We start from the raw sequence: 14687 nt of genomic DNA, 5'->3' as shown, positions 1-14687 counted from the left end.
TGCGTGTAGTGCTCTCCACCTAAGACTATAACATGCCTTCGACATTCGCAGTGTACAACACCTTAGGTTAGGGTTGGCGTCGCTTGGGTTAGGTTAGGTTACGTTAGGTGGACGTGGGTTAGGTTAAGGGTTAAAGTTAGGTTAGGCGTCAAAGTTAGGTTAAGCGTTCGGACGTGAGGCGTCAGGTGGCCGCACCTACCTTACGGCCGGACATCTTAGGTTAGGCTAAGGGCGCCGAGGTCACGTTACGTTCACCTTCGGGCGCCACACGTAGCTGTCACAGGTAGGTAGTAGTTCGGTCGGTCGGTCGTCGGCAAGCCGCAAAAAACTACAGACGACGTCGACAACAAGACCGAGCAGGAGGCAGATATATACCGAGCGCCAAAGAGACCGACCACACACACACACACACACACACACACACAAAACAACAAACACCACCCACCGGCCAAAGGGGCACCAAAAAAACCCACAAAGCCGAGCACCACACGTCGCGACCAGAGGCAACCCGCAACCGCAACGGCGCTTTCCGCACCGGGCCGGATGCACGTACGACAACACCGCTACCCGTACACAAGGCCTCCCATTGCACACAGCCGCTCTGTGTTCAACATCATCAATGGCGCGCCCGCGGCTCGTCGCGGTCGCAGCCATGACGCCGCCGCCACTTTTGCACCAACACATTCACGCACCGCAAAACAGCTCGCCGACCCACCGACACAGCACAGCCGACAAACAAAAACAACCGCGGCGGCGGCAACAAAACAAAACAAACACCTCGCACCAAGCGTCCGACAGAAAACAAACGGACAGGCACACAGGCCTCTGCTAACGACCACGACACAGCGGCACGCTGCCCCTTTCCCGCCACTCTCGATTCACAGCGCACGCGACCCCGTCGTCGACGACGACACGCGACGGGCTCGCTTCCCGCAACCTACACCTTTCCGCCACTACGCACGGCTCCACCCGACGCCCGTCGCAACGGCACTACTGCACGCACTATCACCGCCGCCGCCGCCGCCGCCGCCGCCGCCGCCTCCTCCTCTCTCCCCCTTCCCGTACACAACAACACAGCCAAAAACACACTCACGACCCAAACATAACAACATGGCACGTGCATCGGCGCACACCCCCAACCAGTCACCGTCGACACAACCACACGCAAGGCACGGAAAAACCGGCGTCCTTCCACGTTGCCATCAAAGCAGCACAAACAACCACACAGGAGGAACCACCAACAACTGCCGGCCGGCCGGCAACCACCAAACGCACATTCCCGCTCGCCACCACACACCTCTCGGCAGCCGTTTCGCAAAGACATGACATGACATGACGCGACATCATCGCATCACGGGCGACGCACGCACACCGACCCACTTTCCCGCCCGTCTCTCTCTCTCTTTTTCTTCCGACGCCTTCGGCCGAGCACACACGTACGTGGCACAACGCCCAACACAGTCACACACAGTCGACAGGCGCACGCCCAGGCACGCAACGACGCAGCGCAGCAAAGGCGCCCGCGACACATACCTCCTCTCCCGTCTCGCCGCCGACCGCCAGCCAGCCACTCGCAATGTGCACTGGCCAACCGGACACACGTCCACCGCGCCGCCTCCGACCACCCGCCAGGGGGCGCTCACGTCCGCGACAACAGCGCGGCCCGCCGCCGGGCGGGCCCAGCCCGGCCCAGGCGGCGCGCGCTGCTCTGCACTCGGCGCGCCGCGCCACACATCCTGCTGCAGACCGGGCTCGTCTCTCTGTACGCGTCTGCGTCTGCCCGCATCTCATCTTCCTGCGCATCAACACAAACGAGGCCACGTGAGCAAACCCCCGTCACAACGCCACATCACGCACTGCCTTGTCGACCGCCTAAATAAATGCACTCACCCACCAGCCATCCGCTTCGTCCTCTTCTTGCTTACTCGTTGTTCGTCGTTGTTGCTGCTGCACCAGCACCAGCACCAGCACCGGCGGCGGCGGCGGCGGCGGCGGCGGCGGCGGCGGCGGCGGCGGCGGCGGCGGCAGCGGCAGCGGCAGCGCACACAGCCCCCAGCCGGCCGCATCCGAGGGGGCCCCGCCGCCAGCGTCGCCTCCTTGGGCACAGGTGCGGTGCTGTGGCCGCCCATCCAACCGCATTTGCTGGCCGTCCCAGCCGCCAGGCAGGCGTTCCCACTGCCGCGCACCGCCTCTGCTGCAGAAGACGAACAAACGAAACGTACAAACATACACGCACCCGAAGCGTGGCCACACACGGACGGGACCGACAGGCTCCAAGGCGACCAAACGATGGAAAAACAAACACAAAAACAAAAGACACGCGAGCGAGCGAGCAAGCACGCAGTCGCCTCGCCTCTGTCCTCCCGCCCCCGCCCTTCTCCCCACCACATGCCCACAAACACCACCGCCTGCCCGCATCTCCACATTCGCCCCCTCCATTTGTTCCCTTGCGTTCGTTCCTTCCTTCCTTCCATGTGTCTGCGTGCGCGGCGCCTCTCCAACATCCGCCGTCCGTCCGTCCCGTTTTCGCCGTACCACACGCCACCGTCGGCGCCGCCTCGCCTCCTCCCAGTCCACCACCGCCGCCGCCCCTGTCCGCCCCGCACACCACCATACACCGCTGCTTGTCCCGGCCGTTGCCACCAAAGGCGCCAGCCGCAAACCGCGCCAAACGCCGCAGCGCGCGTGCGTCCTTCCTTCTTGCTTGCTTCTCCGTGCCGACGCTGCCTCTATTCCCGCACCCATTCGGCCGACAAGCACTGGCGTCGACGACACAGCCGTTGGGCTCCGGCACTGCGCGTACCGGAGTTACACGCGCACCCCCCCTCGCGAACGCACGACTCATTCTCTTTGTTGTTTCTCCTCTTTCTTACGTCTTCGTTTCTGTTTGTTTGTTTGTTTTTTTTTTTTTCCTCCCACCGCCGCATGTGACACAATGGCCTCCCTCCCCCTTTCGTTCGTTGTCGCCGCTTTGTTTCTCTTTCTCATTGGTGCACGTCCGACGCGCTCCATTTCCACCACACCACGGCCATCGGCCTCCTCAACGGGCAGGCGCAGTGTGCCATTCTCCGGCGCACAAGCACACCGCGCGGCTCGCTCTCCTCGCCCCCACGCCACGCCACGCCACGCAGCACAAATGATGCTGTCTCGCAACACGACACACGGTGCGCACACCCCCGACCACGCGGCTCTTAAAAGGCATGGCACCGGCGACATGCGCCGCCCCGGCCCGCATCCGTCGTCTCACGTTCACTGCCGGCCGCGTCTGAGGCTACAACCGCACCACAACAACGGTCCCCTCCCGGCAACACATTTGTTGCACAAACACAACCGCCGAGCGCAGCGCGAGCCACCCACACGCGCCCTCCCCGTCTTTAAAAGCCTCCGCGTCTCCTTTCTCCTTTCGCGCCCCTCCCATCTCCCGAATATGCCAGCAGCGGTGCCACTACCGCGAAACGGACACGCCTTCCGGGCCACATGCAAGGGCACGCCCACCACCAACTACTGCCATATTCGCGGACGCAGTTAGGCAACACGCAACGCACTCTCCACCTACTTTCTCTCTCTCGTCCATTCTCTTTAAAACACACGAACCAACCACACTTTTTCGCGACACCTTTGACTGCGTTATCTTGACCGTGACGGCAGCTATCGACCTTCCAATTCCCCACTAAACACACACACACCCCTACATACACACCCTTCGCTACACCGGACAACAACAGCGTACACAACAGGAGGGCACACGAAACGGCAGGCAAGGGCAACGCATTCTCATAGATTCCTCCTCCGAGCCATGTCGGCGAACGTTTCATCCGGGAAGGCAATGCAATTCAGCCGTCACCACGGCCGACACCTGCAGCCGCGCCGTAAACGCCTTTCAGTGCGGCTGCAATGCACGGGAACGTTCCGTTGCTATAGACAGCGCCTCTCCGTTTTTCCCTGCTTCGTTTTCCGGTGATTGCTTCTCCATTTTGTTTGTTTTATTACTTTCCGTTCCCCTCCTCCACCATTGTTTCCGTCCCCAACAGTTTTGCTCATTCCACACGTTCTGCCCAGACACGACACTCGACCGATCAAAGGTCAGCCTTTCGTCACCGTTCGCGGCGCCGACGGTGCCACAGTGCGACTGGTGTGAACACCGACACGTTGCCATGACGCCGGTGTACCGCGCCGATATTGACAGTTACTCAGAGCCGCCGGATCGGATCACATCACCGACACACCTGCCATTTCACACCGGGGGACACAGACCAACGAAACGCGTGTACGCCCATAACAACAAACAACGACCGTCGTCGTCTAGCCTCACGCTTACTGTACTCAACCGAACACACGTGCACCGTGAATGACGTGCGTGCGCACAACAGTCCAATCAATCATCAGTCAAACTGCAGAAACGGCTATCATCAAATCAAGGGCCAAATAGGTACACCACCGTGCGTGTCGCCTACCCCACCCGCCCGTACATTTCTTGGCGACTTCGTAATGGATGATAGTACGACACGTCCATTTAAAACGTCACCAACACACACACACCAACGCGCCGTACAGCAAAGGGAATAGTCGACGGCAACACAACATTTCACCCTCGCCATCATGTATGATGTGACAACAGACGGCCGTAACGGTGACATCCAACAATCAATCAATCGCGAGGACTTTCAATTGCAGTCACGTGACTAACCGGGCAGACGGAGACAAAGACATGAATCAGCGCCACAGACAGCACCAACACCTCCTATCGATCTATCTGTGTGTCGACAAACAACCACGCCAAGACTCGTGCACGCATTCCACGTCACACCGGCGGCAACCAAACCCTCGCGGCCGTACCCCAGTAACCACAACCACAACCACATTCGAGACCACACCACCACGGCACAGCAGCACCACCAGCTGCCTCGCAACCAACCAAACCGGGTAGCTATGCCGCCCCTCTCACTCACTCACTCACTCACACACACACAAACAATTCCGCTCTTCCCGCAAAGGCAATTTGGTGGCCCTGAAAAGGGCCGTTTTGCCGCTCTCGCAACGGAGGGAGCTTCCTTCCTTCCTTCCTTCCTTCCTTCCTTCCTTCCAAGAGCCGAAGTAACAACCTCCTCCTTACTTGGAGCTCGTGTACTTGGTCACCGCCTTCGTGCCCTCGCTCACGGCGTGCTTGGCCAGCTCGCCAGGCAGCAAGAGCCGCACAGCCGTCTGGATCTCGCGGGACGTGATGGTCGAGCGCTTGTTGTAGTGCGCCAGGCGAGACGCCTCGGCCGCAATGCGCTCGAAAATGTCGTTCACGAAGCTGTTCATGATGCTCATCGCCTTCGACGAGATGCCCGTGTCGGGGTGCACCTGCTTCAGCACCTTGTAGATGTAGATGGCATAGCTCTCCTTCCTCTTGCGCTTCTTCTTCTTGTCGCCCTTCGAAATGTTCTTCTGCGCCTTGCCGGCCTTCTTGGCGGCCTTCCCGCTAGTCTTGGGCGGCATCTCGAACGTACAACAACAGGCAGCAAGCGCTCCGCTCTAGTCAGCGTCTCCCCACACAGTGGCACCCGCCGCTACCGCAACACCGCACCTTTACCAGCTCGCCCTGTTGCGGCCGCCGACCAATGGGGCGCGCGCGCAACCGGCCGCCGCACCCGAGCCCATAAAGGGACCCCCACCCCGCCGCCGCCGGCACACGCACGCACTCCGCTGCTCGACTCGCTGCGGCTCGCACCGTTACGGTTACGTGTTTAGCGCTTACGCCACTAGCCAAACGCCATGTCCGGACGCGGAAAGGGAGGCAAAGTCAAGGGCAAGTCAAAGTCCCGCTCAAGCAGGGCTGGGCTCCAGTTCCCGGTCGGCAGAATCCACCGCCTCCTGCGCAAGGGAAACTACGCCGAGCGCGTCGGCGCCGGGGCGCCCGTCTACCTCGCCGCCGTCATGGAGTACCTCGCGGCTGAGGTGCTCGAGCTGGCCGGAAACGCGGCCCGCGACAACAAGAAGACGCGCATCATCCCGCGCCACCTGCAGCTCGCCATCCGCAACGACGAGGAGCTCAACAAGCTCTTGTCGGGCGTCACCATCGCACAGGGTGGTGTCCTGCCCAACATCCAGGCCGTCCTGCTGCCAAAGAAGACCGAGAAGAAGGCCTAAACAGGGACCGCGGCGCTGCGCTTGCGTGCTCCCTGCACGCAAACGCAAACGCGCCTTTGCCTTGCCGGCTCGCCTCACAACAATCGGCCCTTTTCAGGGCCACCACACAAACCTACGTCCAAAGCAAAGTTTCCGTCGTCCTCGCCGCACTTTACAACAACGTCCACAGCGCCGGCGCACGTCCGCCATCTTGTCCACAGCCCGTGTGGCCGAACACACACACATTTTTTCTGCACCCCTCCACGCACGCACAGTCGCGTTCCAAACAACGACAACGACATCAATACACCAATAATGTGATGTGATCATTGTTAATATGTTCATAATTAAAAGAGCGCGTAACGGCCCGACGACGGACGACACGCGGGCCGCCGCGCGCGCTCTCCAAACACACAGGCACAGGACAAACCAAACCAAACCAAACAGCTGATCCGATCGATGATCCGGCCCGCGCCACAAACAAACCACGCACACACCGGACTCAGCCGCGCCCTCCCGCATCCATCATCACACACGTCACGTCGAAACTCCAAACGGAACGCACGCACGCAAAGCAACAGAGGCGCACAACAACAACAACAACAACAACAACAACAAACACACACACACAGAGGCAGGCAGGCAACACAGACCCTTTCGCACTTTTCAATTTCCGAACAGTGTGGTGGCCCTGAAAAGGGCCGTTTTTCGTCTCTCCCACCAAGCACGGGCAACGGCACGGCCGCGGGAAGGCCACAGCACAGCACACCGGCTGCCTGCCTAACCGCCGAAACCGTACAGGGTGCGCCCCTGCCTCTTCAGGGCGTACACCACGTCCATGGCCGTCACAGTCTTGCGCTTGGCGTGCTCAGTGTACGTCACCGCGTCGCGGATCACGTTCTCCAGGAACACCTTCAGCACTCCGCGGGTCTCCTCGTAGATCAGACCAGAGATGCGCTTCACGCCGCCCCTGCGAGCCAGGCGGCGGATGGCGGGCTTCGTGATGCCCTGGATGTTGTCGCGCAACACCTTGCGGTGCCGCTTGGCGCCACCCTTGCCCAGCCCCTTTCCTCCCTTGCCGCGGCCTGTCATTCTTCCTCCTCCTCAAGCAACAAAAAAAGCACAAGCGGCAGCTCCTCACCCGGCGCTAGCGAGTCGGCTACGGTGCGCCGTGAGCGCGCGCCGCCCCCCTATATAGACTCTGGCCCGCCCTCCCCCCACCACGCGCACCGAGGGCATATAAGCGCAGCACGGGCCCGCGCGGGCCCGTTGTCAAGGCAGCACCGGACGCTTCGCTACCGCACGCACCGCTAACCGCTATGGCCCGCACAAAGCAAACGGCCCGCAAGTCCACCGGCGGAAAGGCGCCGCGCAAACAGCTCGCCACCAAGGCGGCGAGGAAGAGCGCGCCCGCCACCGGCGGCGTCAAGAAGCCCCACCGCTACAGGCCGGGCACCGTCGCCCTGCGAGAAATCAGGCGCTACCAGAAGAGCACAGAGCTGCTCATCCGCAAGCTGCCGTTCCAGCGCCTAGTGCGCGAGATCGCCCAGGACTTCAAGACCGACCTGCGCTTCCAGAGCTCCGCAGTCATGGCCCTGCAGGAGGCCAGCGAGGCCTACCTCGTCGGCCTCTTCGAAGACACCAACCTGTGCGCAATCCACGCCAAGCGCGTCACCATCATGCCCAAGGACATCCAGCTCGCGCGCCGCATCCGCGGCGAGCGCGCCTAAACCGCTTAGCCGCGGCACGGCACCGCACGCGCGCAACACAAAAAAAACGGCCCTTTTCAGGGCCACTAACATCTCTCCGTCGCGAGCAAAACTTTTGTCGGTCTTGCCGCCCAGCCTCTCTCTCTAGCCCCGTTAAAACAACCACCACAATTCCCCACCCTCCCTCCCGTACACAGCCGCTCTCGCCAACAATCACAATCGACGTCATCCCACCCCACCCCTTCAAATACACACAAACAAACAGCCGGACGACGTCACCACGGGTGGCTGGCCGCCGCCGTCTCCGAGGCGCCACCGCGCCTTCCCAATTCCCGCCGGCCACTTCCACGTCTCAACGTCCCCGTCCCCCTTTCACACAGAGAGGACACACACATAACAAACAAGACGCGCCATCCGCAAAGCAAGCAAACAAACAGAGTCTCCAGAAACATGAGAAACCAACCGTCGGCCGCCGCACAAAATACAAAACACAAAACAAAACGGCCACAACCGCTCCGCTACCGCGCGCCGCCGCCTACCGCCACCGGCCCCACAATCCAACCACCACGGCACGCACACAGTACCCACAAGGGTCATACAGAAACGCCACACAAACACCAACCAACCCCACACACACACACACACACACACCCCGGCGCATGCACGCACGGCCACCCAAACAAGACAACACAACGCGCCAAGCACGACAATCAACGCCTTCCCGACGTCCTCTGATGGCCCTGAGAAGGGCCGTTTTGGGCCGCGCGCAGCCGTGCCATCGCGCGCCACTAGACGACGCGGGGGAGGGGGGTGGGGGACGACGGGGTCAAGCGCCAGCCCTTCCCTTCCTTCCCCTTTCCTTTCTTTACTTTAACTTCACTTCTTCTTCTTGGGCGAAGCCTTCGCCTTAGACGGCGTCGTCGCCTTCTTCGGGCGCGGCGCCTTCGGCTTCTTCGTCGGAACCTTCGCGGCCTTCTTCGCCTTCGACGGCGACTTGGCCTTGGCCGGCTTGGCCGCAGCCGCCTTCTTCGCACCCGCGGGAGCCGCCGACGCCGCAGACGCCTTCTTGGCGGCGCCCGCCTTCCGACCGGTCGCCGCCTTCACGCCACCAGCCTTCTTTGCGCCGGCCGCACGGGCGCCCTTCTTCTCCTTGCTGGCCGGAGCGGCGCGCTTCTTCTTCGCACCGCCGGCACGGGCCTTGCCGCCCTCGGCCGCCCCGCCGCCGGCGCCGGCAAGCTTGAAAGAGCCGGACGCGCCCTTCCCCTTCGTCTGCACCAGCTCGCCAGCCACGACGGCCGACTTGAGGTACTTCTTGATAAAGGGCGCCAGCTTCTCCGCGTCCAGCTTGTAGTGCGCGGCAATGTACTTCTTGATCGCCTGCAGCGACGAGCCGCCGCGCTCCTTCAGACTCTTGATGGCGGCCGTCACCATCTCAGAGGTGCGCGGGTGCGCAGGCTTGGCGCGCGGCTTCTTCGCAGACGCCGCAGACTTGGCCTTCTTCGTCGTGCCGGTGGCGGCGGGTGCCGCAGCAGTCTCGTTCGTAGCCGCCTGATCTGCCATTATTTCGATTTCGACGACGCGCGTACACACACGAGAGCGAGAGCGAGAGCGGCAGGCGGCAAGCACGGCGGCAGAGAATAGCCGCCGCGCCGCCAGGCCCAGCCAGTGTCGCGGGCGGGCGCGGACGGCCGAGAGAGCGGCCGCCACTCTGCGCGCCGCCGCGCCGCGCCTCCCGCGCTTGCTACCGCCCAACGTCCGACAGCCTGTGCGGACCAGCCCCAAACCTGCGCCGCAACCACCCGCGCCGTTCAAACCACCGAGGATGGGGCTACACACGGCCACACCACAGTCGCCAACCAGTCGCCACGGCAGCGCCGCAAACCACGGCCAAACTGCAGCTACCGCGCGCTACAGCCTGGCTCGGCCCGCCGAGAATCGCCGCCCCCGCCCACATGCCGCCCCCACAGCCCCAGCCGACGACCCGCCACAATGGCCAAACCTTCGGCAAAAGTGCCACACCGTCGCCGCGCCAGCCCGGCCAGCGCGGCCGCCGCCACAGCCACACAAGCGGAGGCGTGCGGCGATGCCGGCCGTGCAAACGCACCTCCGCCGCCCCATCGCCCTCCCACCGTTTCCCGATCGGCCCGCAGCCGTCGGGCCACCTCGCCCGCCAACATTCGCGCCCCTTTCTCACAAAATTGCCCGCCGCAAACAAAACGGGCGCCGCCTGCGCAACATCGGCACCGGCCAACCGAGCGCCGCCGCCCCTCGCCGCTTACGCGAGGGGGGCTGACCGCCGTCCGCAACTACAGACACACCGAATCTGCCTCCAAGCACACACGACAGCCGACCTCCTACATTTATACGCCGCAAGCCACCCAACGGTGTGTGGCGGAGGGCACTTTTTACGTTACGTGCCACTGTCGTCATTGCCTCCCTTTGCCGTTCCAGTCGCGTATGGTTCGCGGGAACAACGACTGTCTGAAAGCCTCCGTGCGCGCTCGAATCTCTCTACTTTTACTACATTCGGGATCTCCTCGGGAGGTATATACGTACGGGGAAGCAATATATTCGATACCTCATCCGGAAACGCACCCTCTCGAAAACCTGGCGAGCAAGCTACACCGCGATGCAGAGAGCGCCTCCCTTGCAGAGTCTGCCACTTAACTATCACGGTTACCACATAACCCTGTGACGAAACGTTGGACCTTTCTCTATCTCCTCCGTCAACCCGACCTGCTACGCATCCCACACTGGTGGGCAACACTCACGTATGGGTCGGTCGAACGCGTGTTTTTGTAAGCCACCTCCTTTGTTGATGGACTACATTTTTGCTAAGCATTCTCCCAGTGCATCTCAACCTGGTACCCGCCTTACCAACAATTACTTTTATCTGATCATCATTCCACTTCCAAATCATTCCGCACGCATACTCCCAGATACATATTTTACAGACGTCACAGCTACCAGTGTTTGTCCCGCTATCATATAATCAATCATACAATAAACGATCCTTCTTTCTGTATATTCGCAATACATCACATTTGTCTATGTTAAGGGGACAGTTGCCACTCCCTGCACCGGGTGCCTATCCGCTGCCGATCGTCCTGCAACCTCTCTGTATACTACATACAGCACATCATCCGCGAAACGACGCATGGAACGTCCGGCACTATCTACTAGCTCATTTATATGATATGAATTGTGAAAAGCAATGGTCCCATAACACTCCCCCGTGGCACGCCAGGGGTTACTTTAACGTCTGTAGACGTCTGTCTCTCCATTGATAACAACATGCTGTGTTCCGTCTGCTAACATCTCGTCAATCCAGCCACACAGTTGGTCTGATATTCTGTAGACTCTTACGTCGTTTATCAGGCGACGGTGCGGAGCTGTATCGAACGCCTTCCGGACGTCAACGACAATGGCATCCACCTGGGAGCCTGTATCTCATATTTTCTGGGTCTCATGCGCAAATAAAGCGAGCTGGGGGTCTCACACACGATCGCTGTTTCCGGAATCCAACATGGATTCCTACATAGTAGACTCTGGAGTTTCCACAAACGACATGATACTCGAGCAAACAACATGTTCTACAACACATCGACGTCAGAGATATGGGTCTATGGTTTTTGCGCATCTGCTCGACGACTGGGACTACCTGTGCTCTTTTCCAATCATTTGGAACCCTCCCTTCCTCTCCAGAGACTTGCGGTACACGGCTGTTAGAAGGGGGGCAGGTTGTTTCGCGTACCCTGTGTAGGAATCGCGAATTGGTAATCCCGTCGGGTCCGGCGGACTTTCCCATTCCTCCTTGGACACTTATTTCGATGTCAGCCGGTTTCTCGTTCGTGCGAGCATTTAGAGACGGAACTGCAGTGCGGTCCGTCCTCTGTGAAACAGCTTTGGAAACAGGTGTTTAGGTATTTCACAGCTTTACGCGTGTCATCCTCTGTTTCAATGCCATCACCATGCCGGAGTGTCTGGATATGCTGTTTCGAGCCACTTACTGATTCAACGCAAGACCGGAACGTCCTAGCATTTTCTGTCAACGTCGGTACATAGGGTTTGTTCTACTTTCGAATTCACTGAACGCTTCACGCATAGCCCTCCTTACGCTCACACTTTGGACATCGTTTAGCTTCTGTTTGTCTCGGAGGTTTTGGCTGCGTTTAAACTTTGGGTGAAGCTCTCTTTGCTTTCGCAACAGTTTCCTAACGTTGTTGTTGTAGTATACCACGGTGGGTTTTTTTTCCCATCCCTCACAGTTCGACACTCGGCACGTACCTGTCTAAAAACGCATTTTTACCATTGCCTTGCACTTTCTCCATGAACACTCAACATTGTCAGTGTCGGAACAGGCATTTGCCTTTTCATCTGTCGGGTCGTCTGCAAATCTGCCTTCTATTACTCTTGCTAGCCAAAACAGATAGATACACCGTCCTCCCTGCAACGGCCTTATGATCACTGCGTCCCTGTTCTGCACATACAGAGTCGAAACACGTTCGGGTCTGTTTGTCATCCGTAGGTCCACGATGTTATCTCCACGAGTCGGTTCTCTGTTCATTTTGCTCGAGGTGATTTTCGGACAGTGCACTCAGTATAATGTCACTCGATGCTCTCTGTCCCCCTACCACCCGTCCTGAACATCATCTGAGTGTCCCAGTCTATATCGGGTAAATTGAAATCTCCACCTAAGACCCTAACATGCTGAGGAAAATGTATGTGAAATGTGTTTCCAAAATCCGTCTCTCCGTTGTTCTGCCACTAATGCTGCTGCGTCGGGAGGTCGGTCAAAGGAGCCAATTATTATTAAACCTAGCTCGGTTGTTGGGTGTAACCTCCACCCACAATATTTCACAGGAACCATCCACCTCTACTTCACTACAGGATCAAAACTACTACTCAAACAGCGACGAGAACACACCACCACCGGTTGCATGCAATCGAGCCTTTCTAAAACACCGTCTGTACCTTTGTGACAATTTCGGCAGAATTTATCCCTGGCGTCAGCCAGCTTTCTGTACCTTATCACGATTGCAGAGCTTCGGTGCTTTCTCTGTCAGCGCTTGCGGTTCCGGTACTGTACCAACGCAGCTTCGACAGTTGACAATTAACAAACGATACCGATTGCTGCTTGGTCCCCGCACCCGTTGAGGCTGCTGTTGCCCCCTTTCTGTACTTGCCCAAGGCCATCTAACCTAACAAAACCGCCCAGCCCACGCCACACAACCCCTGCTACCCGTGTAGCCGCTTGTTGCGTGTAGTGCTCTCCACCTAAGACTATAACATGCCTTCGACATTCGCAGTGTACAACACCTTAGGTTAGGGTTGGCGTCGCTTGGGTTAGGTTAGGTTACGTTAGGTGGACGTGGGTTAGGTTAAGGGTTAAAGTTAGGTTAGGCGTCAAAGTTAGGTTAAGCGTTCGGACGTGAGGCGTCAGGTGGCCGCACCTACCTTACGGCCGGACATCTTAGGTTAGGCTAAGGGCGCCGAGGTCACGTTACGTTCACCTTCGGGCGCCACACGTAGCTGTCACAGGTAGGTAGTAGTTCGGTCGGTCGGTCGTCGGCAAGCCGCAAAAAACTACAGACGACGTCGACAACAAGACCGAGCAGGAGGCAGATATATACCGAGCGCCAAAGAGACCGACCACACACACACACACACACACACACACACAAAACAACAAACACCACCCACCGGCCAAAGGGGCACCAAAAAAACCCACAAAGCCGAGCACCACACGTCGCGACCAGAGGCAACCCGCAACCGCAACGGCGCTTTCCGCACCGGGCCGGATGCACGTACGACAACACCGCTACCCGTACACAAGGCCTCCCATTGCACACAGCCGCTCTGTGTTCAACATCATCAATGGCGCGCCCGCGGCTCGTCGCGGTCGCAGCCATGACGCCGCCGCCACTTTTGCACCAACACATTCACGCACCGCAAAACAGCTCGCCGACCCACCGACACAGCACAGCCGACAAACAAAAACAACCGCGGCGGCGGCAACAAAACAAAACAAACACCTCGCACCAAGCGTCCGACAGAAAACAAACGGACAGGCACACAGGCCTCTGCTAACGACCACGACACAGCGGCACGCTGCCCCTTTCCCGCCACTCTCGATTCACAGCGCACGCGACCCCGTCGTCGACGACGACACGCGACGGGCTCGCTTCCCGCAACCTACACCTTTCCGCCACTACGCACGGCTCCACCCGACGCCCGTCGCAACGGCACTACTGCACGCACTATCACCCCCGCCGCCGCCGCCGCCGCCGCCGCCGCCGCCTCCTCCTCTCTCCCCCTTCCCGTACACAACAACACAGCCAAAAACACACTCACGACCCAAACATAACAACATGGCACGTGCATCGGCGCACACCCCCAACCAGTCACCGTCGACACAACCACACGCAAGGCACGGAAAAACCGGCGTCCTTCCACGTTGCCATCAAAGCAGCACAAACAACCACACAGGAGGAACCACCAACAACTGCCGGCCGGCCGGCAACCACCAAACGCACATTCCCGCTCGCCACCACACACCTCTCGGCAGCCGTTTCGCAAAGACATGACATGACATGACGCGACATCATCGCATCACGGGCGACGCACGCACACCGACCCACTTTCCCGCCCGTCTCTCTCTCTCTTTTTCTTCCGACGCCTTCGGCCGAGCACACACGTACGTGGCACAACGCCCAACACAGTCACACACAGTCGACAGGCGCACGCCCAGGCACGCAACGACGCAGCGCAGCAAAGGCGCCCGCGACACATACCTCCTCTCCCGTCTCGCCGCCGACCGCCAGCCAGCCACTCGCAATGTGCACTGGCCAACCGGACACACGTCCA

General features: G+C 59.7%; 2 protein-coding genes across 2 annotated transcripts; both read left to right on the top strand.

Annotated features, from left to right (window-relative positions):
• The first annotated feature begins 543 nt into the window (after positions 1-543).
• On the top strand, positions 544-1326 carry LOC126232537 (uncharacterized). The gene has a single exon (XM_049942780.1). It carries the CDS (start codon positions 544-546, stop codon positions 1324-1326), a length of 783 nt encoding a protein of 260 aa, XP_049798737.1.
• A 12295-nt stretch (positions 1327-13621) lies between these two features.
• Positions 13622-14407, top strand: LOC126232536 (uncharacterized). The gene has a single exon (XM_049942779.1). It carries the CDS (start codon positions 13622-13624, stop codon positions 14405-14407), a length of 786 nt encoding a protein of 261 aa, XP_049798736.1.
• Positions 14408-14687: the final 280 nt, after the last annotated feature.

Source organism: Schistocerca nitens, unplaced genomic scaffold, assembly GCF_023898315.1.
Source record: "Schistocerca nitens isolate TAMUIC-IGC-003100 unplaced genomic scaffold, iqSchNite1.1 HiC_scaffold_519, whole genome shotgun sequence".
In the NCBI taxonomy this organism is placed as follows: domain Eukaryota; kingdom Metazoa; phylum Arthropoda; class Insecta; order Orthoptera; family Acrididae; genus Schistocerca; species Schistocerca nitens.
The sequence above is the reverse complement of the archived record's forward strand: the minus strand, read 5'-3'. Positions and strand labels throughout refer to the sequence as shown.

Bases quoted from the DNA above. Each gene is read 5' to 3' on its own strand.
- LOC126232537 (XM_049942780.1), top strand. From the start codon at position 544: ATGCACGTACGACAACACCGCTACCCGTACACAAGGCCTCCCATTGCA.
- LOC126232536 (XM_049942779.1), top strand. From the start codon at position 13,622: ATGCACGTACGACAACACCGCTACCCGTACACAAGGCCTCCCATTGCA.